The sequence below is a fragment of the Neomonachus schauinslandi genome, chromosome 3 (genome assembly GCF_002201575.2).
Source record: "Neomonachus schauinslandi chromosome 3, ASM220157v2, whole genome shotgun sequence".
Classification (NCBI taxonomy): domain Eukaryota; kingdom Metazoa; phylum Chordata; class Mammalia; order Carnivora; family Phocidae; genus Neomonachus; species Neomonachus schauinslandi.
Genome location: NC_058405.1, coordinates 95957550 through 95984425, shown reverse-complemented (window position 1 = coordinate 95984425; position 26876 = coordinate 95957550). Strand labels below are relative to the sequence as shown.

Sequence of the window (26876 nt, the reverse complement as noted above, 5' to 3'; positions counted from 1 at the left end):
GTGAGGGGGCCAGCGGAGCCCAGCCGCCTTGGCCGCGCTTGTGAGGAGCTAGCGCGACGCGCAGGGCTCTCTCCCGCGTTGCGGTTGCTCGGGAGATGCTGGAGCGGCGCGCCGGGCTGCTCCACCTGGTGCACTGAGCGCGGTGCGGGGAGCCCCCGGGAGCGGGCGGGGGGCGCGGACTGCGGTAGAATGCTAGCCGGGTTCCTCCGGCGCTGTGAGACGTCGCTCGAGCGCGGTCAGGTGCCTCTCGCTGCTCCACTAACTTGCCACTTGGTCGTGTTTGATCTCCGAGGTTCTCTACGCTTTGGGGTGGTGGGGGGCGGGGGGAGTGGGGAGTTCGAGGGTCTGCGGTAGCCGAAGGAGGGATCTTGCAAGGGGGAGCCTGCCTGGTGCCGCTCTTCTTCCCCTCCCTGTCGCTCCCCTCCCCCCACCCCGTCGCTGCTGCTTTCCCTTCTGCCAGTTCGGAGAGCGTCGGGCTCCTGTGACATGCGATCGCTGCCAAGTGACGGTCCCCGAGTCTGAAGTGCCCGCGAGGAAGTGAGCGGCAGCGCGGGCCGCCGGCGATGACAGCCATGAAGCAGGAGCAGCAGCCCACCCCGGGGGCCAGGGCGAGCCAGGCGCAGCCGGCGGACCAGGTGAGAGTTGGCAGCCGCGGCCAGGCCCTCCCGGGAAGGGTGGCTCCAGTCGGCGCTTCCCACGCCTCCCTCTCCCCACCCTCCCCCCGCCCCAGTTCCAGCCTCCTCCATGGACTCCGCAGGAAGTTCGAGCAGCCGAGTGCGCTCTGGGGCCGGGCGAGAGGATGCGCAAGGTGGAGAGCCGCGGGGAAGGGGGGAGAGAGGTAAAGGCTGGGGGTGATCCGGGAGCCCCGGGCAGGCGGGCCACCGAGGGAGGGAGAGGGGCCGGGGCCACGGAATGGGGGCCTCTTGGCTCAAATTAACGCACGTTGGAGGAATTACTGCGCTCCTGGAGGCGTCTACTTGCAGGGTTAGAGCGGGTCTACACGCAGCTGAAACGAGCGAGCGCTGGCCAAAGCTACCCCACTAGGAAAATGACCTTTAGGCCGGCAGAGTTTTTGCTTTCTTTTTTCTTTAGAGGAGACCGGGACGGGGCGGGGCGGGGCGGGGGGGGGATTGCTAAATGGGGGAAGGAGGTGTACCCTGCATGTGTGGTCTGCTGAGTGGAGCGGAGCTTGGGAGTAAAAGGCATTATTATGGGAAGCTGGCAAGGTACTGGCTTTAGTGATTTGTTGGGGCCAGATGTATGTGTCTGCAGAGATGGGGTGCCCTGTACCGGCTGAGGGTTATTTCTGTCCCTTTTCCGTTTTTCCGCACCGGCCACCCCTTTTTTTGTTTTGGTGTTTCGAGATTTGTAGCATAACCGTTCGGTGGATCTTCATCTCGTCTCTGTCCCTGGACTGGGGTGACTCGGGAGTTCGGTGTCGCTTTTTGCCAAAGTTGTAGGGTCGGGAGCGCTGAGGTGCCCTGGCAAAGAGGGGGCAGGCTGTGAGGAGCCGGCTCCAGGTGTTGTCACGTTTACATCAATCAGGGACTCTGAGCCGAGAGGGCAACAGTTAGGTCAGCGGATAACTACGGAGGCACCCGGGTACCCGCTGGGGGCCCTTTGCCCCAAGTGCACTGTTGAAGGCCGCCCGATGCGTTTCTGCCAGAGACACTCCTAGCTCATTGCCAGAGGTGGGGTGAAGGAGGTGCAAGCAGCGAGGTTCCAGTAGCGTCTCGGCTTTTCGCATAGTCTGAGCACTGAGGAGCAAGTGAAGAGAAGCTGTCCAAATCGCCCGAGTGGTGCTGAGGCGGAGGAGGAGATGCCAGGGCTGCTGTTATTAATATTCTAGTCTTGGTCATCTGTCCTGGCTTGTGGTCTCCCTCTTCTCCTCTTCCCTTTCCTCCTCATTTCCCTCAGGGACGTTTCACACAGGTGGTGAGGATTGCTCAATGCCTTAAAGCTCCCCCTCCATTTACTGGAGTGAATGTTGCAGTTTTTACAAAGCAGTTGTTTTCTTAAACTAGTCGCTTTACTCCTTACCCTAAGATCAATATGAAAATATTGAAACATTTTTATTGTATTGTCTGTCCCCTCTCTTAACATCTTTTTCCTCTGCTCCCTCCAACACACACCACAAGGTAGCAACTGGTTAGCAGATCATAAAAATAATTTTAGGAGAGGAGCCTGGATTTAACATCCTCTTTCAAGCTGACAGCCCTTAAATTTCATTAACAAGCCGCCGAGGCTCTCTACTGCTCTTGGAGTGATGCTTCCAATAAGAATGATTAGTCAGGTGAGAGTCCCCACGTGAAATCTTTGCTCACTACCCTGTGACACCAGCTGGTTACTTGAGGTGCTGCAAACTGCTTGGTACCAGTGGCGGTGGGGAGGGAGAAGCAGAGCAGACCACACGGAAACTGAAAATGTATATGTAAACAGTGGACAAGCTGCCTATGCACAGTAAAGCCTTTTGTCAGGACTAAGCCGGTACTTAAAATTCATCCGAAGAGAGAGAGTCAAGCTTAAATCCCGTTTTTCTTGTGGGTGTGCATTTTGGTTTATGGCCACTTCAGATATTCAGGGAGTGGCCATTTGCAGAACTCTTGTTTTAATTGAGTTTTTTAAGTGCCTTTCAGAATATTTACATGATTTTAAAATGTCAATGGTATGCATATTATGCTTGAGTTAAAATGAAAGAGATTGATTTTGCTAGGGGAGGGAAAGCAGAATGAAATATCCATGGCAGCATCCCATTGAAGGTTTTCCAAGCACTCCTAGAAAATATCTTTATCTAGCATATTCTTTGTCTGAAGCTTGACTTATGAAATGATGACCAGATAATGTGGATGATTGCTGTGATTGCTTAAACTACTTGCTCTAAGAGTGCTAAGTTTTTATTAACAGGATTAGTCATTGTGGTCTGATGCTGCACTTGTCATATAACTCTCATGTGGTACTAGCTATAACACTCCCAAATAGACACAAATGATCTGGTTTCTATATTTCTTTAAAAAAAAAGATTCACAAATTTAAATAAAAATATAGCTTTATGAAGTCCTACTTAATGGTTAAAGAGGGGGCATATTCCAGCTAATCACTCACTGTGTATTGATTTTGAGTGATTTAAGCTTTCAAATGTTGCCAGAAAGGTCTTTGGCTTTTCATAGTAGAGATTTTTATGAAATCTCAAAAACGCCTTGTCCTGCGGCCATCAACACCTATTTCCACTTAGAGCACAGTGGAAGACTATGGTCTTTCCTCTGGGTGAAATGGTTATGAATCCTATAATCTGGTGGTTGTTATGGTCCTTTAGCGAGCTTGACACCCCCCCCCCCCAGGTTTCATTTCATCTGTGACTCTCCTTTGGGACATTGGTGCCACGACAAGAGTGAGAAGCGGCAACAAGAATAGCAGGGACTCTGTGCTTTTATTAACATTCTGAATCATTGGAAATATTTTTTTTTATCATTTTAGTAGTCTTTCCTTTAAAGCTTCGTTGATTAAATGTTTATGAAAGTTGTTTTGTTGTTTTCACGACGCTCCACATTTACAAAATATCTAGATAGATGATTTGATATGGGTAGATACCGTCATTCTGAATATAATCAATCAATATCCCACTTGACATTGAGGGATCTAAAATCTTGAGTGACAAGTTGTAACTTAACTGTTTTTAAAAATTACTTCTTGAATGCTTGCCATGTGCACAGTACTGTCCTCTGGACTGATAACATTTATTAAATGCATTTTTCTACTTGATGCTCAAAGAAACTTTTTGAGTTTGGTCAATCCTCTCTTCATACAGAGGATTAAAGAAACTAATCAAACTTGTCTTCATAAGTGGTGGAGATGGGACTTAACCCCAGTCTATGATACCTAAGATAAAATATGGTTACTGAATTCTAAATCCCCACCTTCTAACTTCTACCCAGTTACAGTTCAACCCATTGTTATTAGCATAATGCAAAATAATTGCAAATATTTTGTGTGTACAGATTTACTTTGAATGTAAAATGGACGAATTTGTTTAAAGCTTCGATTTTAAATATAAATAATAGCTCTTGAGATTTTTAAAGTTGACTTAATATCTCTTCCATTGATGGAAATAATATAAAAATATAAAAAATAATATAAAAATATATAAAAAATAATATAAAAATAATATAAAAAATAATATAAAAAATAATATAAAAAAACCAGGTAGGTTCTGATAAGTACATAGGAACTTAAAAAAAAAACATCTTGGTAATGATGGGACTTTCAAGGTTTCTTAAATGAGTGCATTTTTATAGTTAGACCAGGTTTAGAATTTGCCCACATTGCCACCAGGTGGCACCCTTCTGCTGAATCCAATGGGTAAAAATATTTCCTAAAATGTTTGGTGGTCCTCTCAGCTCCAAGAAACCAAACCAAAACAAACTAAAAGACACAACAACAACAACAAAGCCCAAACAAAACGAAACAAAAAGCTAAGCAAACAAAAGAAAAACCACAACCCTACTTTCTGAGGTATGACTAAAAAATATATTTTTATAAGCAAAAATTTGGCAGCAAAGACATCATTAGTTATGCATTTCTCTCTAAAAAACATATTCTGGTGGAAAACCAATTTCTTAGGGTTCAGGATGCAGCAGTCTCTTGATGAAATAATTCATGGTCAAAACTGCAATTAAATATGCAATGTGCAAAATGCCTTTTGTAAAATATCTATTGTACTCTTCACTTTTAGGTAATATTAACCCAAAATGTTACCATACAGAAATTAGGATTTATTCTTTTTATTTCAAGTTTGTTGAGGCAAACTTGATTAAAATTTTCAAGTGCATTCTTAATGCAAACTTATCAAAAGTTATTCTTCCATGTTTCCCTGACAAATATAAAAAGATGTTATAATTTAGTCTATAAACTATTGTTTTTAACATAGAACCTTAAAAGTAGTTTTAGAAATCATGTTGAAAAAAATTTAACAGGCCAGTTATTACTCTTCATTCAATATAACATATATAGTATCTAATTGGTGGGAGAATTCTTTGTGGTTTGGTTTACAAAAGATAATTTAGATTGGGTAAAGGTGTTACATAGAAGTCTTTATGACTTAAGAGATATACATTTTCTACTATCCCTTAATTTCTTATTACATATATAATGTATATCTCATAACGTGTATATGACATTTTAGCTACTGAGTTTAGAACATACCACGATACATCCCTTGCTTGTAAACTCCTAATCTCTCTGTTTATTTCAGGGACTGAGCAAATTGCACATTTAAGAAAAATTAAACTATATAAAAACAATTAAAGAAAATTATATTATTAAATATTAATGCTGCATTATCTTACGAAGTACATTAATTAGAAGCAGAACACTGAAACCAAATTTTTCCTAACCTGAGTAAAAAAGAAAGCTATTTAAAAATTTTGGTTCATTGAATCATTTATGATTACATAATGTTACTGTTATCTGTGGGTTATGCTCTGGAAACCACAGATTCAAGTTCATATTCCAGCTCCACCAGTCATCACTGCTTTCTTGGGCAGGATAACTTACTTTCTATAGTTCATTTGTGAATGAAAGTGACTACAGATCCTTTACATGTTTGTTGTAAGAATTAACTGAAATAATATGTGAAGGCTTTTGAATAAAGCCTGTCTCATATCAAGTGTGCTCTCATTCCCTAGTCTGGGAATAGGAACCTAGAAAAAGCGGGGGGGGGTCGGGGGGGGAAGGGGAAGGCTTAAAGGATCATCGAGCCGCCTACAACTGGGTATGTTATTTTAACATTTTACAAAACATTGCATTGTTCAGTACAAATTTGTATGATTACATATGAAGTTGCACACACACATACATATTAATAATATATGTTTGGTTTGGACGTCAGGGTTGATTTGGCAAACACGTAGACTTCAAAATACTCTATTACATCTCTACTTCCATTTAGTCAAAGCTCAGTTCTTTACTGTCCTACGTTGTAAGGGGCCACACTGGAAGTAAACACTGGTTAATTCTGACGAACAGGTGAATTAGCTGCAGAATATGTTGCATTCTGTTTTGAGTGTAATACACTTCCTAAGGTAATAAGCATGGAGAAAGGGGATGTTTTAAATCCTCTTTAATATTTAGGTTAATATTTCATAATTGGCATTCCAAGTATAACACTGCCTCCGTATATTTTCCTACTCCTACTTGCTGAGTGACTTTACATGTGTTCTAATCAAGTTCATGTTTTACTGCAACGTTATATAGTAGCCCCACCCCCACCCCCACTCGTTGTTCACTTTCCCCGATTTCAGGTCCCCACTGTCAGCTGAGATCCCAGAAACAGATGATCCTCTGTGGGAGGTAGTGTCAGAAGGTCAGTAGAATAGCCTCACACTCAGTGCCCCATCACTCACCTCATTTCATTTCCTCATGTACGCATTTTATCTTCTCACGTTGTCATCATCAACATCAGAGGTTGAGAACAGTATGATAAAATGAGAGCTCACATTCACATAACTTTCATTACAGTATATTAGAATAGTTTTAATTTGTTAGTTATTGTTGTTAATCTCAGACTGTGCCTAATTTATAAATTGAACTTTATCATAGTTAAGTATATATAGAAAAAACCATAATACATATAGGATTCAAGAGTACTGGAGGTTTCAGGCAACCACTGGGGGTCTTGGAATATATCCAAGATATTTCATGGATGAGGAGGGATGACTAATGAGGGCATAACCTAAGACATGCATCAACTAGGGAAGTTGGAACTTACCCCATCTGAAGACCTATAAAAGGTCCCCAAAAGGGGCAAATAAATAATGGACTGTAAAGATCTTCATAAACACATGTCCTCCTAAATTTAGAAGTGTTTCTGCCCTGGTGTATGCCCTAGTGTATGTTTTAAAGCTTGTACTGACTTGATCCACAAGCTTTTTGGCAATAGGCAATCTCTGTTTTCATTTTCCTAACTAGACAGTCCCTGTTCTCCAAGGCTTTTAAACTGTACATCCTCCACCTTCCACACCCCCTAACTGCTAGAAATTCTTCTCATTTATTATGTATTAACTAAAGGAATGCTTGTTACTTGCAGTATGATAAAGCAAAGTGGGAAGTAGCTTTAGTGGGAAGGATGGGGTTGCTGAAGAGAGAGCTCTTCTCTTGTGGATTCATTTTTGTTGAGCTGTCCGGAATCCTCAGGGTTTCAGACATACTTTATGTAATGGTAAATGTAACACTCACTGCCAGGCTAAATACAGAAAATTTGCTTTTATCCAAAACTGATAAAATATTTTACTTCAAACTGTCCCGTTCAGTAATTGATGTTAAGAGTACCCCTTATAATGTTTTCCATGTAATAAAAAATGATTTTCATTTTCTTTTCAAGGTTGGCATGCCCATTTATTTGAAAGCAGCTGAAACATTAATAATTTTTTTAAATCAACTTTCAGATAATGTGCTAATTCCATTAACCAAAATAGTATATTCTACAATGTTTTTGGAATTGCCAAATGATATTCAGATTTAATTATATTTTGGGGAGAGGCAACATGATGTAGGATTGGGAACAGAGTCAAAATGGATTTCATATTGAATCTTTCTTCTACCATTCACTATGCAATCTAGGGCAAACTAATCCCTCTAAAACCATTCCCTCATCTTTAAAGGAAGAAGATGGTGAGACTGTTGCAAGAGTTAGACGCAGTCTGTGTGAATGGACTTGCATAACATCTGGCTGAAGATAGAATTTAGTATTTTTATTCTTGTTGCTACTGTGTTTCTAGATTATCCGATTATTTCATGTTTTGCAAAGGCGATTTTCTATTTACCTTAATGAAAACGCTGAATATATGTATGCGTGGGTGTGTATACATAACAAACATACACCACACATATATACATATACACACACTTATGATCTTAATATTTGGGATATTTTAGATTATTATAGAGCATTAGGAAGAAATCAATTGATAACAACCTGACTGGTTTTTGCTATTTTTAGATGATAACCTGTTTTCCCCAAAGACTTAGAATCTTCTTTGAAGTGTTCATGGTTTAATATTCTCTTCCTGGAAGTTTGGGTTTTGAGAAATGACTGACTTAGCAATTCTTTGTCTATAGGAGCTGATGACATGTTGAGTTGAAATTTAAGAAAAGTTAGGTGAGTGCATAATCAAAACAAACTCTACATCTGAGAGAGCCAAGCCAAGCTATATTTTCCAGCCAAGGTGAATATTGACTAATATCTGACTTTCATATTATCACAATTTATCGTAATTAACGATTTTCTGAGGTCAGTACAAAAACTTGTGTATCAGGTTACAAGGTAGCAAATGAAGAAAAGTGAGGAAAAAAGGCATTTTTATTATCTTTATTCTCACCCCTTTTTTGAGAGCTAAATGAAGATTCAATTTCTTATACTGTCTGAAAACCTCTGCTCTGAAAACAATATGACAAACCTGAATTTTATAATTGAGAACTTGAATGGCAGGCTCTCCTGCGATTTATTTTCAAATAATGGACCAGAGAGACCACTTGAAGTTGCATTAATAATGCTTGCACAGGGTTAGCAGTAGATCTTTCCTGTTATTGGTACTTGGGTTTACTTTTGGCAGGAGGAATCAAGTAAGTGAAAACTCTTGATACTCTCACTTCCATTAATCACATCTTACCTCCAGGAAGGGTTTTAATATGACCTAATGAGTGCAAGACATTGCGTTTTTTTATTTTTTTGTTTTTTTTTTTTTCATTTCACATCTTTTGAAACAAGTGCCAGAAAGTCTTTTTTTTTTTTTTAAATAAAGTGACCTTTTAAATCAATGTCTCACAAACTTGCACACTGATTCTTCTACACACCAAAAAGATTAGGAATCAAGACACCTTCTGAATAGAGGTCAGCAATATATCTTTTCAAGAAGAACAATATAAAATTCATGAATTTCTCAAATGTAGAAATAGGTAATTTGTTTAGATAGATTAGTATATAATTTACATTTCCTAGTGTCTGAGTTTATGAATAGATGGTCCATCTACTCCACTCCCTTTTATGGATTTTTAAGGGAAAAGACTGTACATTTTACTTGTTTGTTTCTTTTCTAGAGTACCAGGAAGGGATTATAAGAGAATTATTCCTTTCCTCTGATCCTAGGAATTAGGTGTGTTTCACTTTTTGAGAGTCATATTGGCAGGGATAGGTGGGTGTGCACTGACCTGCCCTTGTTCACCTTTATGGAGGCTGTTGCTTGTTCTGAAATGAGGCTTACCCACCATTAGTGCCACAGTGGCATTACAAGTAGTTCTTCTGCATCTGCCACCCCTTACAAATGTCCATTTGCTTACAGAGTCAGTGCCTCTTATGTTACAGGATGGTAATTTTGATTCCTTTGTCTCCACTTGTGCCTGCGCCATGTCTAAATCCAAATCCTTTTCCTTCCACCTCTCTACATTTCTTTTTTTTTTTAAGATTTTATTTATTTATTTGAGACAGAATGAGAGAGAGAGAGCACATGAGAGGGGGGAGGGTCAGAGGCAGAAGCAGGCTCCCTGCCGAGCAGGGAGTCTGATGCGGGACTCGATCCCGGGACTCCAGGATCATGACCTGAGCCGAAGGCAGTCACTTAAACAACTGAGCCACCCAGGCGCCCCACCTCTCTACATTTCTGAGACCAGTCTCTGGCCAAGATTGATCCCCTGATGTCTAAACTACCATGATGTCCACAGTGGCCTTACCTTTCCAGATTCTTCCTTGAAGTGGCCATCAAGTCCTAAATGATGATAGCATTTTTTTTAAGATTTATTTATTTATTTGAGAGCAAGAATGAGAGAGAGAGAGTACATGAGAGAGGGGAAGGTCAGAGGGAGAAGCAGGCTCCCTGCTGAGCAGGGAGCCCGATGCGGGACTCGATCCTGGGACTCCAGGATCATGACCTGAGCTGAAGGCAGTCGCCTAACCAACTGAGCCACCCAGGTGCCCCAACGATGATAGCATTTTGAGAAGGTATTCTGATTTCTGAATCTGATGTCTTTGTTTTCAAATCAGGAGATATGCAATGGAGAGAGGAAGTGTCTTGTCTCAGGTCACACAGTTGGTTAGAATCAAGAGGCAGTACTTGATTCTGGGCCTCTTCACTTAGGGCCACTTGCTGTGTATCCTGCTGCCAGATTCAGCTGTTGATACAGCACCTTTGTTGGTGTGTTGGTGACACATCTGCCTTGTTAGCACTTGACCGAAGAGTAACTTTAAAAAATTGTCCTTAAAACTTTTGAATCTCTAGGCAAAACTCACTTGACATTCCTTGGTTTTCCCCTGGCTAGTGGTCCTTAGACTTTTAGTACCTGGCCACAAAACTTCGGAGAACCATATATGCATCTTCTCCAGCTTGCCATGACAAGAAGTCACCTCAGTGCCATAAAGCCATTTGGAAAGTAAACTGAGATCCAGTGTTCTAAGGACATGCCAGCACCTTCCATCACATGCAGACACTGGCATTCTTTTTTTTTTTTTTAACATATAATGTATTATTTGTTTCAGGGGTACAGGTCTGTGATTCATCAGTCTTACACAATTCACAGTGCTCAGCATAGCACATACCCTCCCCAATGTCCATCACCCAGCACACTGGCATTCTTAAACTCCTCCCCTCAGCATGAATGACCTCCCATTGATCTCTACCCTCAGCATTTGAAATTGTAATTCAATAGTGAACAGACTAGTGACTGGATGACTCCCTCCTTCAGAAAGGAGGGGTGTACTTAGGAACTATGGAAAGCGTGTAAGTGAATTATGGTGCTTCCTTGAGAAGTTAATAGAAACAACAGGCTTCTGATTCACTGGATTTCTTGGAAGGTAAGGCTCTTTCTAGAAGCTGTGATAATTTTGTCAGAGTACCAAGTTCCAGTACGAGACCTGAGAAACTTTTATGTAGAAAATAAATAAGAATTTTTGAGGGACACAATTCTTTATAGTGGGAAGAACTAGGACTTTCTCTTCATTTAACCTCTGATTAAATTCTATTTACTATGTTGAACAAGTTACCCAATCTCTCTCTGAATTTAATATTTCACCTGGAAATGGAATGATGCTTACATTGCAGAATTGTTCTGATGATTAGCAGTGAGATAGGTTTATTATCCAGGAGGTGCTGAAAAAATGGCAGTGTGTATTTATTTATTTACTTTTTTGTTATTAATATGTATTGGGCTACTATACCAAACAGAGGCAAAGTGATGGGAAATCAAGCTACACTGGATGTTGAGGTTCCTACATGTTGGGAATACCAGCTTTAAAGCTCATTTCTCCATTAATTTGACCAAAATTCAGAGCACCTTTAATATTAAACTCCTAATTTTGTTGGTATGGAGATTATATGGAAGCATCCTGGTTCTAAAGCAAATATGGATTAGGGGTTAATTAAGAAAATATATGACATCCATTTTTATATTATAAGTACAGGAAAATCAACAGAGTTTGCATTTTGAAGGTGGAGAACTGAATATGCATTTGCTTTTCCTGAAATTTTTTTTTCTTTTCCCATCCCATGGCTAAATTCTCTTCTCATGCTTTTAATGCATTCTACATTTGGAGTGCTGTTTCATTTCTACTCAGAGCTGTAGTCCTTGGGCTGTAACAGCAAATCCAAAAAAACTAATATAGAATCGCAGATGGTGCAAATATTTGAAAATAGGTAAATACAATCTAGGATTAGCTGCTTGGGCTCAGAAATGTCAGCTTGGTATTGCTTATTGGTCACATAAGTCAGTTTTAGTTAAGGGAAAACCCAGGACAAAAGCATCATGGTATAAAATTGCTGGTTTGGGGCTATGCAACATAACAAGCTCATAATTGTTATATAAACTCTAAAATGAGTCACTCTGTAACAAGGAAAGGTGTTTCAGAGAGGTCACAAAGTACCAAGAGGTTATACAGGGGATAAAAAATTAAGCAGATATCATAACATGGAACTGCTGTACAGTACTATCTGCTGACTTCCATTTAAAGCCAATTTTTAAAGAGAATATATCCATTCTTATGAGCATGCTGTAGGTAGGCACATATTAAATGACCTGAGTGTGAAAACTGACAGTCAAATTGCCAGCATCAAATCCATAGATGGTGCTTATTAGTTATATGTGCTGTGTGTCCCTACTTCTGACTGAGGGTTTGAAATAATGCAATCTAATTTTCCTTCAGTTTTACCCTTTTAAGGGAGAGAGTTCTTTTTAAAGGATCTTAGAACAAGTATGATGATTAAGTCACCTCATTTACTGATAAGACAATGGGGAATGATAGAGGCTGACTTGTTCAAGATCATACCAGTGATGAATTTGGTAGATCAGAAACCAGAGCTTTTCCCTCCTCGGTTGGGAGTTGGTAGGAGACTCATTCAATCATTAGGATCATAGAAATCATTTTTGGTTGAATGTGTGGACATCAGATGGAGAAAAAGTGGATGGGAATTAAAATGGGACATTTCCAGTTGGTCTTAAAGTTTCTGGGATTTTTTTAATTTAAAATTTTTTTTTCCAGGCAGTAGGTGTAATAAAATTAAATCTATTATATATTGTATCTGGAAGTATCAAGGAGCAGGTGGTCACATGTGTAATGGTTGGATGAAGCCTAAATTTTCTGCCATTTCTCATTTCTCAGAAGACGTTGGCAGAGAATAGGAAGGCCTGCAGATCATATGTGAAGGTCTATAGAATACAGCACTGATCCCTCTCAAAGTATATGTTCACAAGTAAAAAAAATCCTGGCTCTCATCTAAATAGATAGTGAAGGTACAGTGAAAATGTATAGTGAACACTTAACTTATTAATAAAGGAACCATGAAGATGGTAAAGCTGGTTCAAAGAGCATTTCAAGGAAAGAGATTTATATAGTCACTCAGGAAAGGAATGACATACAATGTTTGCAAAATTAGATACTCAACTGGTTAATATCTGACAGAGCATTTAAATCATAACTTTTGTGGTTATCTATAGCAGACAGAAGTGTTATGCAGCTTCTCTATCTTCTACAATTAATGTTTAAGTTTAGATTGTAGATTTATGGCAAAAGTAAATGGTAAGTGTAAGAAAGGTGTATTTTTCTAAAATTGTACAATACTTGTGTGGACGATTAGACAATAACTCAACCTGATATTGAAAAGATGAATATGCAGGTCATACTTAAGTCTTATTTCCAAGTTTTCAAAAATTTTCTTAACATCCCCTAACTCACAAAAATGGTGCCATCTGGGTATACACTTGATGTCACAGCCAGCTTCTTAGGCAATTTTTTCAAAGCTTTCTACAAGCCCTGTGGAGCTTCAGGTGTCAAATCCGATTCACCTGCAGTGAGGTCCTGGAATGCAGACAGTCAGCCAGCACGGTCTGTCGGGTTCATCCCAACAAATTGGTCCAGGTGTTTTTGTGGGATGGAAGAGAACAACTTAGTAATTTCAGATAGCTGTCGGAGGAAAAGATAAAGTAGAATAATTGCACACAAGGCGGTGAAAGCCATTCTTGAAGATTCAGTGGAGTAAGATTTAGATCAAGTTGCATGGTGGTAGTTGTCCCTAGAAGATGGCTGCTTTCAGAGCTGCTTTTAGGAGGAGATACCATACCTATCCACACAGTCAGATTTAAGACACGCATACGTTTTCCTTCCCTTGATAATCACTTTCTTTATTGCCACTCAGGAAATAGCTTCTTCTCATCCATCTGCATATATTTGGAGTTCTACCATGACTTAATTTGTTCCTTTGACGGTGACCAAGGGGTGGTAACAATGTATGTGTGACTTGAATGTATTTGTCTCTGTGTAATTGCTTCGTATGGCCTGTCTTGGGAATTATCAGTTAGAAAATGAAGGCTTTATGAATATGAAGGAGTAGGGGCAGGAAGAAAGAAACATAGAAATGGGTCTGGAAATCTCAAGAGAGAATCACGACTTGCAAATGAAGCAAGATACTTCCCTAACTGGCCCTCTGTTTTCTAATCTGGGTTTAAAAAAAGGTGTTTGAACCCCAAAGATACAAAAGTAGGGATCCGAAAGGGTACGTGCACCCCGATGTTTATAGCAGCAATGTCCACAATAGCCAAACTGTGGAAAGGGCCAAGATGTCCATCGACAGATGATGGATAAAGAAGATGTGGTATATATACACAATGGAATATTATGCAGCCATCAAAAGGAATGAGATCTTGCCATTTGCAATGACGTGGATGGAACTGGAGGGTATTATGTTGAGCGAAATAAGTCAAACAGAGAAAGACATGTATCATATGACCTCACTGATATGAGGAATTCTGAATCGCAGGAAACAAACTGAGGGTTGCTGGAGTGGGGGGTGGGGTGGGAGGGATGGGGTGACTGGGTGATAGACACTGGGGAGGGTATGTGCTCTGGTAAGCGCTGTGAATTGTGCAAGACTGTTGAATCTCAGATCTCTACCTCTGAAACAAATAATGCAATATATGTTAAGAAAAAAAAAGAAGAAGGTAGCAGGAGGGGAAGAATGAAGCAGGGAAAATCGGAGGGGTAGACGAACCATGAGAGACGATGGGCTCTGAAAAACAGACTGAGGGTTCTAGAGGGGAGGGGGGTGGGAGGATGGGTTAGCCTGGTGATGGGTATTGAGGAGGGCACGTTCTGCATGGAGCACTGGGTGTTGTGCACAAACAATGAATCATGGAACACTACATCTAAAACTAATGATGTAATGTATGGGGATTAACATAAGAATAAAAAAAAATGGAACCCACAAAAAAAAAGTGTTTGAATATTTGTATACTGTGTGCAAAGGGGTTTGTGAATGTGGGGTTTAAACAATCTTATAGAAATATTAAAACTTGTTTTCTTAAAGTATTTTTTATTACCTACAGAAAACTTTTAGATAGATCAGCATTGTCCAATAGTACATTCCAGAATGATAAAAATGTTCCAAATATGTGCTTTCCAATGTGGTACTCATCAGCCACATGTGGTTATTGAACACTTGAATTATGGCTAGTGTCACTAAGGAACTCATTTCCAATTTCATTTAGTTTTAATTAATTTAAATTTAAATAGCCATATGTGACTGGTAGCTATTGTATTATTTCTAGACCTTTGTTTTTCAAACTTTAGCATGCATAGAAATCCCTTGGAGATGATGTTAGCAGATTATAACCCAGGGAATCTGGAATGAGGTCCAAGATTCTGCATTTACAACATGATGCTTTTTCTGTGGACCATACTCTAAGCAAAGCTTTATTTCTCAACAGCAAAGATTCTTGCTTGAATTTTAATTTATTACTTTACCTAGGCTGGCACCTGCCATAGAAGATAAGTCTGGAAGCCTATAGCAAAAGTACAAAGTACAGCTTTAGAAATATAAAAGGAAAATAGTTCTAGTGGTGAAATCATTGGCATTTTTACTATAATTGAAAGCTAAAATTTTGAGTGCATAGTATTCCTATATACCGTGCAAAGTTTAGGTACCTCTATCTCATCTAAACCTCACCATAAAATCTATGTAATAGATACAACTTTTATTCCAGTTTTGGAAATAAGCTGAGAATCATATTACCAATTGCTTTCCTTTATTGAAGTTAAATGATTTGATATTTACATGATACTAAATGATTTAAATTATATTAAATAATTTGTTGTGTGTGGCTGATCACTAAATCATAATTTGATTCTCTTCCATAGATAATAGTAGTAATAGACTGGTAATTAATAATCCTCATCAGAACCCTGTGTAATTTGGTATTGTTTCCTTACTTTAAAGATGAGGAAACTGAAGGATAGAGAGATGAAATAATTTGACTAGGGTCGCATGATGTCTAAGTGGCAGAACAAGGTTTTGAACCCTGGCTGTTTGCCTTTAGGGTCCACTCTCATGTGCTCCTAGACAATTTCTAGGGTGTTTAGTGAGTATCTCTTGTGTGTTAGGCGCTGTGTTAAGAGCATGGTTCCTGTCTTCTGTATGTTCAATGGCAAATGGAGTTTACTTTGAAAATTTTAACTATGCATAATTTCATGTTTATCCACAGTATGTTTTTTTTTTTTAAAGATTTTATTTATTTATTTGAGAGAGAGAGAATGAGAGAGAGCACGAGCCGGAAGAGGGTCAGAGGGCTAAGCAGACCCCCTGCCGAGCAGGGAGCCCGATGCGGCCTCGATCCTGGGACTCCAGGATCATGACCTGAGCTGAAGGCAGTCGCTTAACCAACTGAGCCACCCAGGCGCCCCTATCCACAGTATTTTAAAACAGAAAAAAATAACATTTCCGTGTGTGCACATGTATACACTTCACAATTTAGAGAAGCTTAAAATTGTCTTCCTTGTTACTTCGCAATAACCTTGGGCAACAAATTGGCTTCATCATTTTAATTAGTGAAAAGGTGAATGCTTTGGCCTTGGTTATTCAGTAACCGAGTGTAATATCTAAGCCTTACTTTTCAGAACAAGGTTGTCTGTCATTTTGTTTAGTTCAGTGACAAATGTTAACCAAGTCTATATCTGTATTTCCTGATTTTAAATAAAGCACACAGTCTTCATTAATTTCTAAATAAAATATTCACATGGTTCAAAGATTAGATATCGTACAAATAAATGCAATGGAATGTTTCCCTCCTAGAGTTGTTTCCCAGCAACTCAATTTCTCATTCTCGCATTCTCTTAATAGATCACTACTACTATTATTTTCAGTTTTTCCTTTGTTCAAGAGAAATTTTCATATATACAAGCTAATCCAACTTTTTCTCCATCTCCCTTTTTATATAAAGGCTAGCATACACATTTACTTTAAAGTGTATAGCATTTTTTTGTTTATATTTTTATAAAAACCTGAACATTATCAAAATAGATCCTCTGCTTCATTAATGAATTTTCCTCCTTTATTCATGATGAATTAGATGTGTGTCTCATAACTGATAACTAGTCTTGGTGCATGCATATGCATGGTCAGTTACTTTATCTCTCTATCCCTCAGTTTCCTCATCTTTAAGATAAGAAAATGTAGTACTAACTTGCACAGAGTTCTGATGAGGATTATTACAATAACTATCAGTCTGAGTATTACTATTAACTATGGAAGAGAATCAAATTATGATTTGTTAGCCACACCCAACAAATTATTTAACATAATTTAAATCACTATGTAAATATCTAATAACTCATTTAACTTTAATAAAGGAAGCCAACTGATCGTTATTATGGTATGTATGATTGTGACCAAAAAGATATTTTCTCCGTTTATTAGCTGTGGGAATCTCTTCTCTGAACCTCGGCTCCTCATTTATAAAACTGGAGTAGAAGTATTCAATTTGAAAAGAAAAAAAAATTCAATTTGTTAGCATTCACTTCACTGCTGTACATGTATATGTGTGTGTATTTATATATGTGCATATATGTATATGTATACTTTTATATAACATTGGTCTCTATATGAGATTCTTTTAACATCTTGAAAAGAGGTTAGCTTCCTTCCTATCCCAAGCATTAGGGCCAGGAATAAGGGCCAGTCTTTGCAGTCTAAAAATTTGGAGATCATTGTTGAGCATTTCCCAGACTTCTAAAGACAGATCTATACTCTATGCCTTATTCATGTTAAGGAAATGAGACAATATTTAGAAATTTTAGTATAGAATTTTGAAAGCGCCCTGTGTTTTCTTTAAAAATAAGGAAGATTTTGTGTTAGTAGAAGAATGAATGGTATCATGAAGCCAAATGTCTGCTAAGGGACAGGACCCAGCCTTATAAAAATATGGTTTCTTGTAATTTTATCAAGGGATCTAGAGACTTTTAAGAAACGATGATGAGTACATGTTGTGCTTGTATTTTCTTATATCCTTTGGGATTATCCTAATTTGGGAAATGGGAGGCACCTTTTTAAGGAGCATACCACACTTCATTTACATCCCTTTTTGGCCTGGAAAGGCTGCATGTTGCTTTCAGTCACAATTATTTATTCTTCTAGTGAAGAGGAAGGAAAATAACAATAGTTGAGGAAGAGATGGAATGCTGTGGCCTTTGCAGAATCCTCTTTTATTTTCAAAGAAAAATTACTTCAATAAACTAGAAATTCATGAATTTTTATGTCCTTACCACCTCATGTAATGAAGGAGCTGAGAACCATTTCAAACTCAGAAAATTGATTTGGTCAAAATATTCCCCTCGTTTCTACCAAGTAGTACTGAAAATTATTAACAAACACACCAGGAAGAAAAATGGTAGTAATGAAATGTCTTATTAGTCCTTTAAGGATGACCAAGCCTTCAAAGACTTCAGCTACTTTCAAAGGAAGAATTTTTAGACTACTCTTAACAATAGGAAAAACAAGGTTTATTTTTCTTATTTCTTTTAAGATTCTGTACAGATTACAGAGCTATTTAAAATCAAATAACTTCTTTTCTTTGAAAATTTTTAAAGAAAAATCGATTTTTTACGGTACACCTGCTACCTTATGGTAGGACATACTTGGTAGCTACTAATCCTTAAACACTAAGAAAAAGCGTTTAGTTTCGAGTGGCTCTGGAAAGTCAAACTACGGAATGGGAGGTGGTTCTTAGAGTTCAGATAAGGCATTAATCCTTGGTGTCCCGATGAGATATTAGAAGAAGAATGGGGGCACAGTTTAGGGGGGTACCTTGATAGAAACCAAGCAAGGCTTTTATAATTTTTTTAATCTCTTTAAATGACCCAGACAAAAAATGGTGTATGAAACAATGCAGAAATATTCTTGATCTCATGTTGTAAAGGCTGGATAAATATGACTTATAGTAAACCCTAATATGTTACTAATCACATATTCATGCATAAAGACCAGGTGGTGGTACCATTTGATTTTATCTTGAGGAATCAGCCCTCCTGTGCATTTTAATCCAACGTCTCTTAGTTTGGATCTATTGCTTTTCCAAATTAACCTGGAAACCTTAGGTTAGATAATGTAAGTATGGTGAAACAGGGCCATGGGTCAGGAAGTCAAGGTTCCTTTGGCCCCGGAATGTTAAGTGTGTTCAGTGGAACAGCAAACCCTCTGTTTCCCCAGACTGTCAGAGTCTCATGACCTACCCAATGGATAAATTATAAACTTTGTCCCTGGGAAAATTTAACTTTATAATTCTGTCAATAGAAATGTGTGTATGTATATAGACACTCAGGATTATGCTCCAAGAAAGCTCTTCTCAGCTAGTATGGAGGGGATGTTTTGCCTATTCACCTCAATATCTATGGAGTTTAGTGTTTATATTGGAAGGTGTGAGGGTAACCTCAGCCAGTCCTGGTTATAATAACCAACTTTCCTTCCTTCCTTCCTTCAGTAAAGAGACAAGAGGAAATAAAGAAGTGAATAAAAATCACTTTCTTCCTCCTGAAAATGTGAATCATTTAACAAAAACACCTCACCTTTATTTTGATTTGTGAATACAGAAAATTTAAAAGCCACTTTCTAACGTGAAACTGCTTTAAGACCTCACGAGGCACATCTGTTTCTTTTATCCTAGACCTTGAAAAACAATTTTCAGACAAACACTTTTGCTGCAAAAATTCTTCAAATGAGCAGCTTTCATTGTCTTTAAGAAGTTGCAGAGAAAAGTCTGGTGAATTGTGCTAACCTGACAGTGTTCAGAGAGTATCTCAGGCATCATTCTGTTTTGATTATCTATTGCCTCCTAACCCATTACTCCATCACTTGGTGGCTCAAAACAACTACTATTTTGCTTTTTCATGATTATGTTGGTCAGAAATTCAGGCAGGGTTTGGTAGCAGCTCTCCTGTTCCATGTGGTGCCATTAACTCAGCTGAATTCAGCTGGTCGCTAGGCTAAGCTGAAAGGCAGCGAAGGAAGGCTTCATTCATGTCTGGTACTTTGGTGCTGCTTAACATGGCCTTTCGCTCTGTCCACACAGATAATTTGGGCTTCTTCACAGCACGAGTCTTGGGACTTCTTACCAGGTAGTTGGCTTTCAAAAGGGAACACTCCAAGCAGTGAATGCAGACATTTCAGATCTCTTAAGGATTGACTATAGACGTTACAGAACTTCTCTTCTGCCACATTTTATCTTATTGGTGAAAGCAAGACCACAGGGTCAACCCAAATACAAAAGGGGAAATCAGCTCCTTGTGTCCATTAGAGATGTGTAAAGAATTTTCAGTCATCTCCTATCTACCACAGGTTACCAAAGAACAGCCAAAACAGCAGACCTGTATTTGGATATAAATATTCACTATATGAGCAGGTGGAGAATTTGAGGATGTTTAAATGATTAAAATATTGTAAGGATAAAGGTGGTGCCATGGTGTCAGTACTGTACCTGGCCATAATCCATCAATGTGTGCCCCTTTAGAATGTGAAGGCAAGTTATAATTGATAGAAAACAGTCCTTCAGATGCAGTGGCTCTTAAAGTCTGGGGATTCAGATTTTCATTGTAAAATAGAAATATATATAAAGCCTTCACCTTTATCTAGGTTACTTATGAAGTATATTTATTTGGGAATAAGTTTAATGTACTGCTTGGTTGAAAATATGGTATGTTCTAAATAAACTTTTAACTTCAGGGAAATTATGGCCATCTAGAGTAATTTGGTGCCATAAAGTAAAACATATATGCAGACTTCTGAGAAGGTGTATATTATAAAGGAAAGGACAATATGGTGCACAGGAGTTGGTCATTATGGCTATAAAGGTACTTTGATTCTGAGATATAATTACTTTAATGAGTTCTGCCACTGTGAAATATTTTATGTTGTCACATTTCATGCTGGAAGAAGCAGCTAAGCTGGGCTTGGTATGTTCCAAAGGTTTCACATAAAGTCAGATTTTTCAGATGGGGAGAAAATGAACTGGGGGAAAAAATAACTTTGGGGTTTTCAGGAATGCAATAGAATTCTCTATGGAGTATTTTTTTAAATTGTCCCTGTCCCTCCTTAGACAATACAAGTGCATGAAAACTACCCTGTTCTCAGTGGTTTGACTTTTCACGAATGGATTCTAGTGCCAAGTGTAGATACTTTTGTTTATGGTATGTGCCCCTCTTTATGATAAATTTCCCCTTTATTTACCCCTTGGATCATGCGAAAGTTGTTTAGCTGAGGGAGAAGGAAGGAAGGCTCTCTCAGAAGAACCCTATATAACCTCAGTTGATGGGAATATCCTTTCTTGTGCTTCCCACTCCCCCATACTGCCTGATCTGCTTGAAATACTGCTTCATACCTCCATCTTTCTTTATTCTCAGAGGAGATGGGAATGTAGAAACCAAGATGTCCCAAGTGGTCAACTTGGCCACCTGAGAAGAGTAGCTTATACCACTTAGAGCACAGGCTGCTGCGAGTCCTTTTAGGAAAGTGAAAAATTTTAAAGCCCAAACACACCCACACGCATCAACTAAGGAGAAAATAATAACTTACTTGAAGATCTGTCTTGGTATGATAATGTAAGACCTGCACAGCTTGGTGAGACCACATTTTACCCCAAAATGCCACATAAGAATTGTCTCTCATTTCTTAGACATGGGTTCTTCCTTTAACACTCCAAACTCTATGGGGGAAACAAATCCTGTTCTTCCAAATTGATTCTGACTTGTAGTCCTTGGGAAAAAAAGCTATGTCTAGCATTTTAAGTGTTCTTATCGTGGTGGTTTGGGGTAAGTGCCCCCAGCCGTAATTCCATAGAACTTTTTTCTCGACTCAATCAGACTTTGAAATTGCTTGTTTACTGGTCTCTCTCCAAATAGCTACAGTTTCTTAAGGACAGTGACTGGGTTTTGTTAATTCTGTATCCTAAATGAAGAGGTTTCAAAAATATTTGTCAATGTGTTTGTAGTAGGAATGCTTTGAAGAAAAAGGAGTCTGACGTTTAGGAGAGGGGCACATGGCAATCTTTATGAGGCTGATTAGTATTTACAGTACGCAGTCTGTGGATCCAGGGTACTAGGCAAGGTGGGCTGATGAGGCCTGGGTGAACTCGTTGTGACAGGTGGAATGAATATTTAGTCTTTTGGTATATAATTTCATAGAGAAAATCTAGAGTAAGTTGGTGCACAGCAGAAGGACAAGAACTTCAAAAACTAGATCAAAAGGGTTTTAAAGAAATTTGGAAGAGCATACGGGCGGGGTGGGGGTGTGGGGGGAACAGAATCCAGAGGCTGGGAGGGCTGTGTGTCCCATGTGAGCCTCCAAAGGTCGCTACAGAGATAATGCCAGTTGGAGACTTCCTGTGGAATCAGGCAGTGGGCAGGGCAAGCCAAACTGACAGGGAAGTGTATTGCAACGTGAGTTTTAACTTCAAATCCAATCGATATCTTTGGACTTGAGGCCCACACGGGGTGAGGGAATAGACAACTCAATGACTTTTCTGCTAAGCAATCACAAGAAACTCTATAAAACCGAATAAAAAGTATGATGGCCACAAAGGTAGGACCTATCCTGAGGGACATCATGGGTCACAAAGGAAACAGTACATTAAACCTGTGTCCTGTCATGTGAATGATGTAAGCTTCGGTTATTATATTTTTTTCACCATACTATGGTTTGTTAGGAGGAATTCTTGTGCTTCCTAATTGAGGATTAACTGCACACCTGAGCTGACTCTGCTAGCCTGCATTGGTAGGGTGGAAGAAGAGGAAATTTGGAAAAGGAGGAGGGGAGAGAGAGAAGTTGTGGGAACATCTGTAGATGATGCATGTGAAGTCAGATTTCCTCCGTTTCTTAGAATTTTGCAAGATGACGGTAGCTGCAACCAGGGACTTGACAAGAGTAACATTCTCTTTGGAGGCTGCCCTTGAGGCATGTTTCCATTTATTACAATCGCACGGAAGTCCTATATAGGAGAGCTATAACAGGCAATGTGAAGCCAGCTATAATTAATGGCCCAGGCCAATATTGGTCTTTGAAGTACTTGGGTATTTATAAAAGTTAGATAAGAAAAGCAGCTATTTATCTCTTCACCCAACACACTTTCAAACATTTGTACAAGAGATAGATATCCTAATGTAAACATTTCCTGCCTCACATATTGTTGGAATCTGTGAATTGTGACGGGTGACAGCAGATTGCCTTAAGTAATTGCAGTGCAACAGAATAATCCAGTAGGAGCTATTGTTATCTTAAGTAATATTTTCTGCCAAATATTAAAAAAAAAGAAATGCTTTTTAGTAATGCATAGTGTAAAGTCAAAGAGGATATTGACGACCTTAAAGGATACTTTATTGCCAAGTTTCATCATTGCATGAGAAAAATTTTATATGGTAGTCATTTGTTGTGTTTATCGAGTAATGAAATAAGTTACAGTAGAAAAATGGCACTGCTTGATTTTTTTTATTTTTAGAATTAGATTAGGACCATAAAATAAGGTAGATCACAGTAGGATTGTAACTTTTGAGTTCTCTCTTTTTTTTTTTAAGATTTTATTTATTTATTAGAGCACACACCTACACACATGCGTGCACACACAAGCAAGTGGGAGGAGGGGCCGAGGGAGAGGCAGAGAATCTCAGATTCTGCGCTGATCGCAGAGCCAGAGGCAGGGCTTAGTCTGAGGGTCCGGAGATCATGACCTGAGCCAAAACCAAGTGTTGGATCCTTAAGTGACTGAGCCACCCACGTGCCCCATCTTTTTTTTTTTTTTTTAAGATTTTATTTTTAAGTAATCTCTACACCCAACGTGGGGCTTGAACTCATAACCCTGAGATCAAGAGTAGCATGCTCCACCAGCTGAGCCAGCCAGGTGCCCCAAATTCTCACTCTTAGAAATGCTATGACATTGTTTTAAACGTATCCCATGCTCAACAGATTAACTGGTTTGTTTCAAGGGTTTACTTTTATAGATAGAGAGGGGTTTTTTCCTTTTTTTTTAACTTTTCAACTGTACACATTCAGTGAATTACAGGAGCCTCTGACCTGTTTGAAGAACTTGGGAGGCTGAACTACATTGTATTAATGAAGGAGAAGTTAAAGTCAGGGAGTTAAATTTTTAACATCCATTAACATATATTTAGACATTTCAACAGAGAAATAAATGTAGTGACAAAAGTTTTAAAGTATTATGAGTCTGTACTAAAAAAAGAACTCATGAAATATTAACTATTTTACCAAGCTCATTATGCAGAAAAATTACTAGAGTCCTAAAAAATGATATATTTGATAGAAAATGAAATGTATGTAAAATTTGTTATTGAGATATATTTTAACTTTATCTCAATTTATATTGAAGCTTATTAATTTCTGTAGAAAATTGCATTAAGAATATATGGTGATGTTAGATTATGATTAAACAAACCAAGAAGAAAATAACATAAATATAGATATTTAATGTTATCTAATTAGGCATAGATAGATGTGGTTCTAATTCAGTGTAGTAGGAACTCCGGGAAGCTAATTTTAACAAAAGGATATAATCTGGACAATATTACATATGTAGGTCACTATACTTGAGGTAATTACGATAATTATAAACCTGTTAGTATAGATTATAGAGCAAGTGTATTCTGGAGTTCTTCAGGAATTATCCTCACTTTCTTGGTGGAAAATATTAAAATTACTTTCAAGAATAAAGCTGATTAAGTATAACAGAGCCACCTTTACCTTACAATAAATATACCCAAATTATTATGTTATGAACTTAACAAAATGCATTAATTGGTTGAATTTTTTAAAGTCTATCATATTAACTTAATTATTTCTAACTCTTTTGCAATTAAATAGAAATTTTCTTTTATTTCTTCCTCTGTTCTCTCATCACTCAGTGATTCCACTGTTTTTATTATCTTATTCATACTTTTTGTTCTCTGTTGGTTTTATTTAATTGTAAACTCATTTTTTAAAGATTTTATTAATTATTAGATTAAGTGCACAAACCAGGGGTGGGAGGGAGGCAGAGGGAAAAGCAGACTCCCTGCTGAGCAGGGATTGTGATGCGGGGCTCAATCCCAGGACCCTGGGATCATGACCTGCGTAGACCCTTAACTGACTGAGCCACCCAGGCAGCCCTGTAAACTCATTTTTATATGGATATTTTTTCTGTGTAGAGAGAATAACAGTATATTTTATATGCTTGGGACAACATTTACAGAATTGAATATATGTACCAGGAACTATGTTAATCTATGGATTTATAGTTTTGAAGAAGACCTGATACAGCTCTCAGAACCTAAAGTGGAATAAAGGCAGATATAGACCAGCACAGTCATTTGGTGATTGTGATAAAAGTGTGCAATGAATGTTATAGGTTCCTTGTAAGAGCTTTGCTTATTAGCTCATCCTTGATGGTGGTAGTGGAATCAAAGAAGTCTTCTCAGAGGAGGTGACCTTTGACTTAATACTTGAAACATGATCAGGAGATAGGACAAAGAATGAAAGGGGATGGTGGTCATTTCAAGAAGTAGGTACCGTCATGCACAAATTATTTAGATCCCAATCACTTGGTATTTATAGGGGAATTACAATCCATTTTATATGACTGTCATGTAAAATTCAAAGAAGTGGTATGTGATGAGGTTGGAGGAGCCACATCCCAGAAATCATTGTCTTGATAGGATATTCGGAGCAGTGGGGGCTTTAGAAGATGAGGAACTTGGGGGAGGGCTTTAAACAGATGACTGACATAGTCGATTGTAGATGTTTCATTCTGGCAACAGTATGTAGGATGGACTTAGAGTAGTAATATAACTAGGGTAGAGAGTCTAGCCAGAGGTTGCCAACAAAATTCAGGTGAACTAACAAAGCACCTGGACTAAACTGATTATAAGGAAAGAACAGAAGTAAAGAATTAGAAAATATAGTTTTAATTCATCAGGACTTGAGAATCAAGTTGGATGATGGATCATCAAGGATGGATATTTGAGTAGGAACTAACTATTCTGAGGCAGTAGCATGAGTCTACAGTGCCTCCAGGGTTTTTGCTCTGTTGACTTAGGGAGGTGATGTGAAGACTCTTCGGATATATGGGGAAAAACAAATCCAGCTGAGGACAAGTTAGTTTTTGATATGTAAAGTTTGAGCTACTTATGGACATTATTGGGCTGAGACTAAATCCTGAAGGAGGAGGAAATAAGATGTAAATTTGGGAAACACCAGCATATAAATATATATGTACTTGCGTGTGAATGTATGTGTGTACACACACACACACACACACATATAAACTATTGAAGTAGATGGACCTTTTTAGGTTTAGTGTATATAAGGGGTAAGTGGTAGTCAAAGAAAGAGCCATAGAGGACAAACATCTAATAGGCAGGTGGAAGAACAGAAGTCCACGAGACCACCAACATCTGATGGCCAGAACGGTAGGAGGGAAATCAGGATAAGGGTATCATGGAACCCAAGGAATAGTGAGATTTCGATGACAAGAGAAGAATTTCAGTGTTAGAGGCAGCAGAGAGGTCTGGAATTGAAATCAATACATTTTGTAGCATTTGGGGAAGGAGTGGTGAAAATGCAGTGGGTTGAAGCATGAGAAAGAGCAGATGGAAAATAAAATTTTAGGAGTTTTGCTAAGCATGGAAGGAGAAAGACTAATAAGACTGGAGGAGGCAAGGAATTAAGATTTCACGTTTCTAAATTTTGTTTTCTATTATCTGTGTGATTTCTCTTATTTTTTAGAATAAAGAAAACTGAAAAGTGTGTATAGTCTTCAGACTAAGACTGGAGATAGGGGAGAAAGGGGGATAATTAAGGAAGCAGGGTCTTGGGGGAACATCAGGTAACTGGATCTTTCTGTGTAAAGAAGAGTTTGGACAAAGATCTAGATACTACATGAAGGTTGTTAAATTTTCATTGAATTTTCACTGAAAAGAAGCATGACTCAAGTAATTTTAAGCCAACTGAAATTTATTAAGAAAACAGGGAGTCCTTTATTGTCTCTTCAGAAAATTCATGGACCAGGTCATAGAATACAGGCAACTCAAGAAAGTTCAG

General features: G+C 38.6%; 1 protein-coding gene across 2 annotated transcripts in view; it reads left to right on the top strand.

The window, feature by feature from the left end:
- DPP10 (dipeptidyl peptidase like 10) overlaps positions 1-26876 on the top strand; it is a 1400194-nt gene that overhangs the window by 740851 nt on the left and 632467 nt on the right. Inside the window, exon 1 of one of the 2 annotated variants that reach the window (XM_021695868.2) lies at positions 564-635. The exons of the other annotated variant lie outside the window; for it this stretch is intronic. Within the exon in view, the coding sequence (XP_021551543.1) occupies positions 564-635 (72 nt within the window). Of the gene's footprint in view, positions 1-563; positions 636-26876 lie in introns of those variants that run through there. 2 annotated transcript variants of the gene reach the window in all.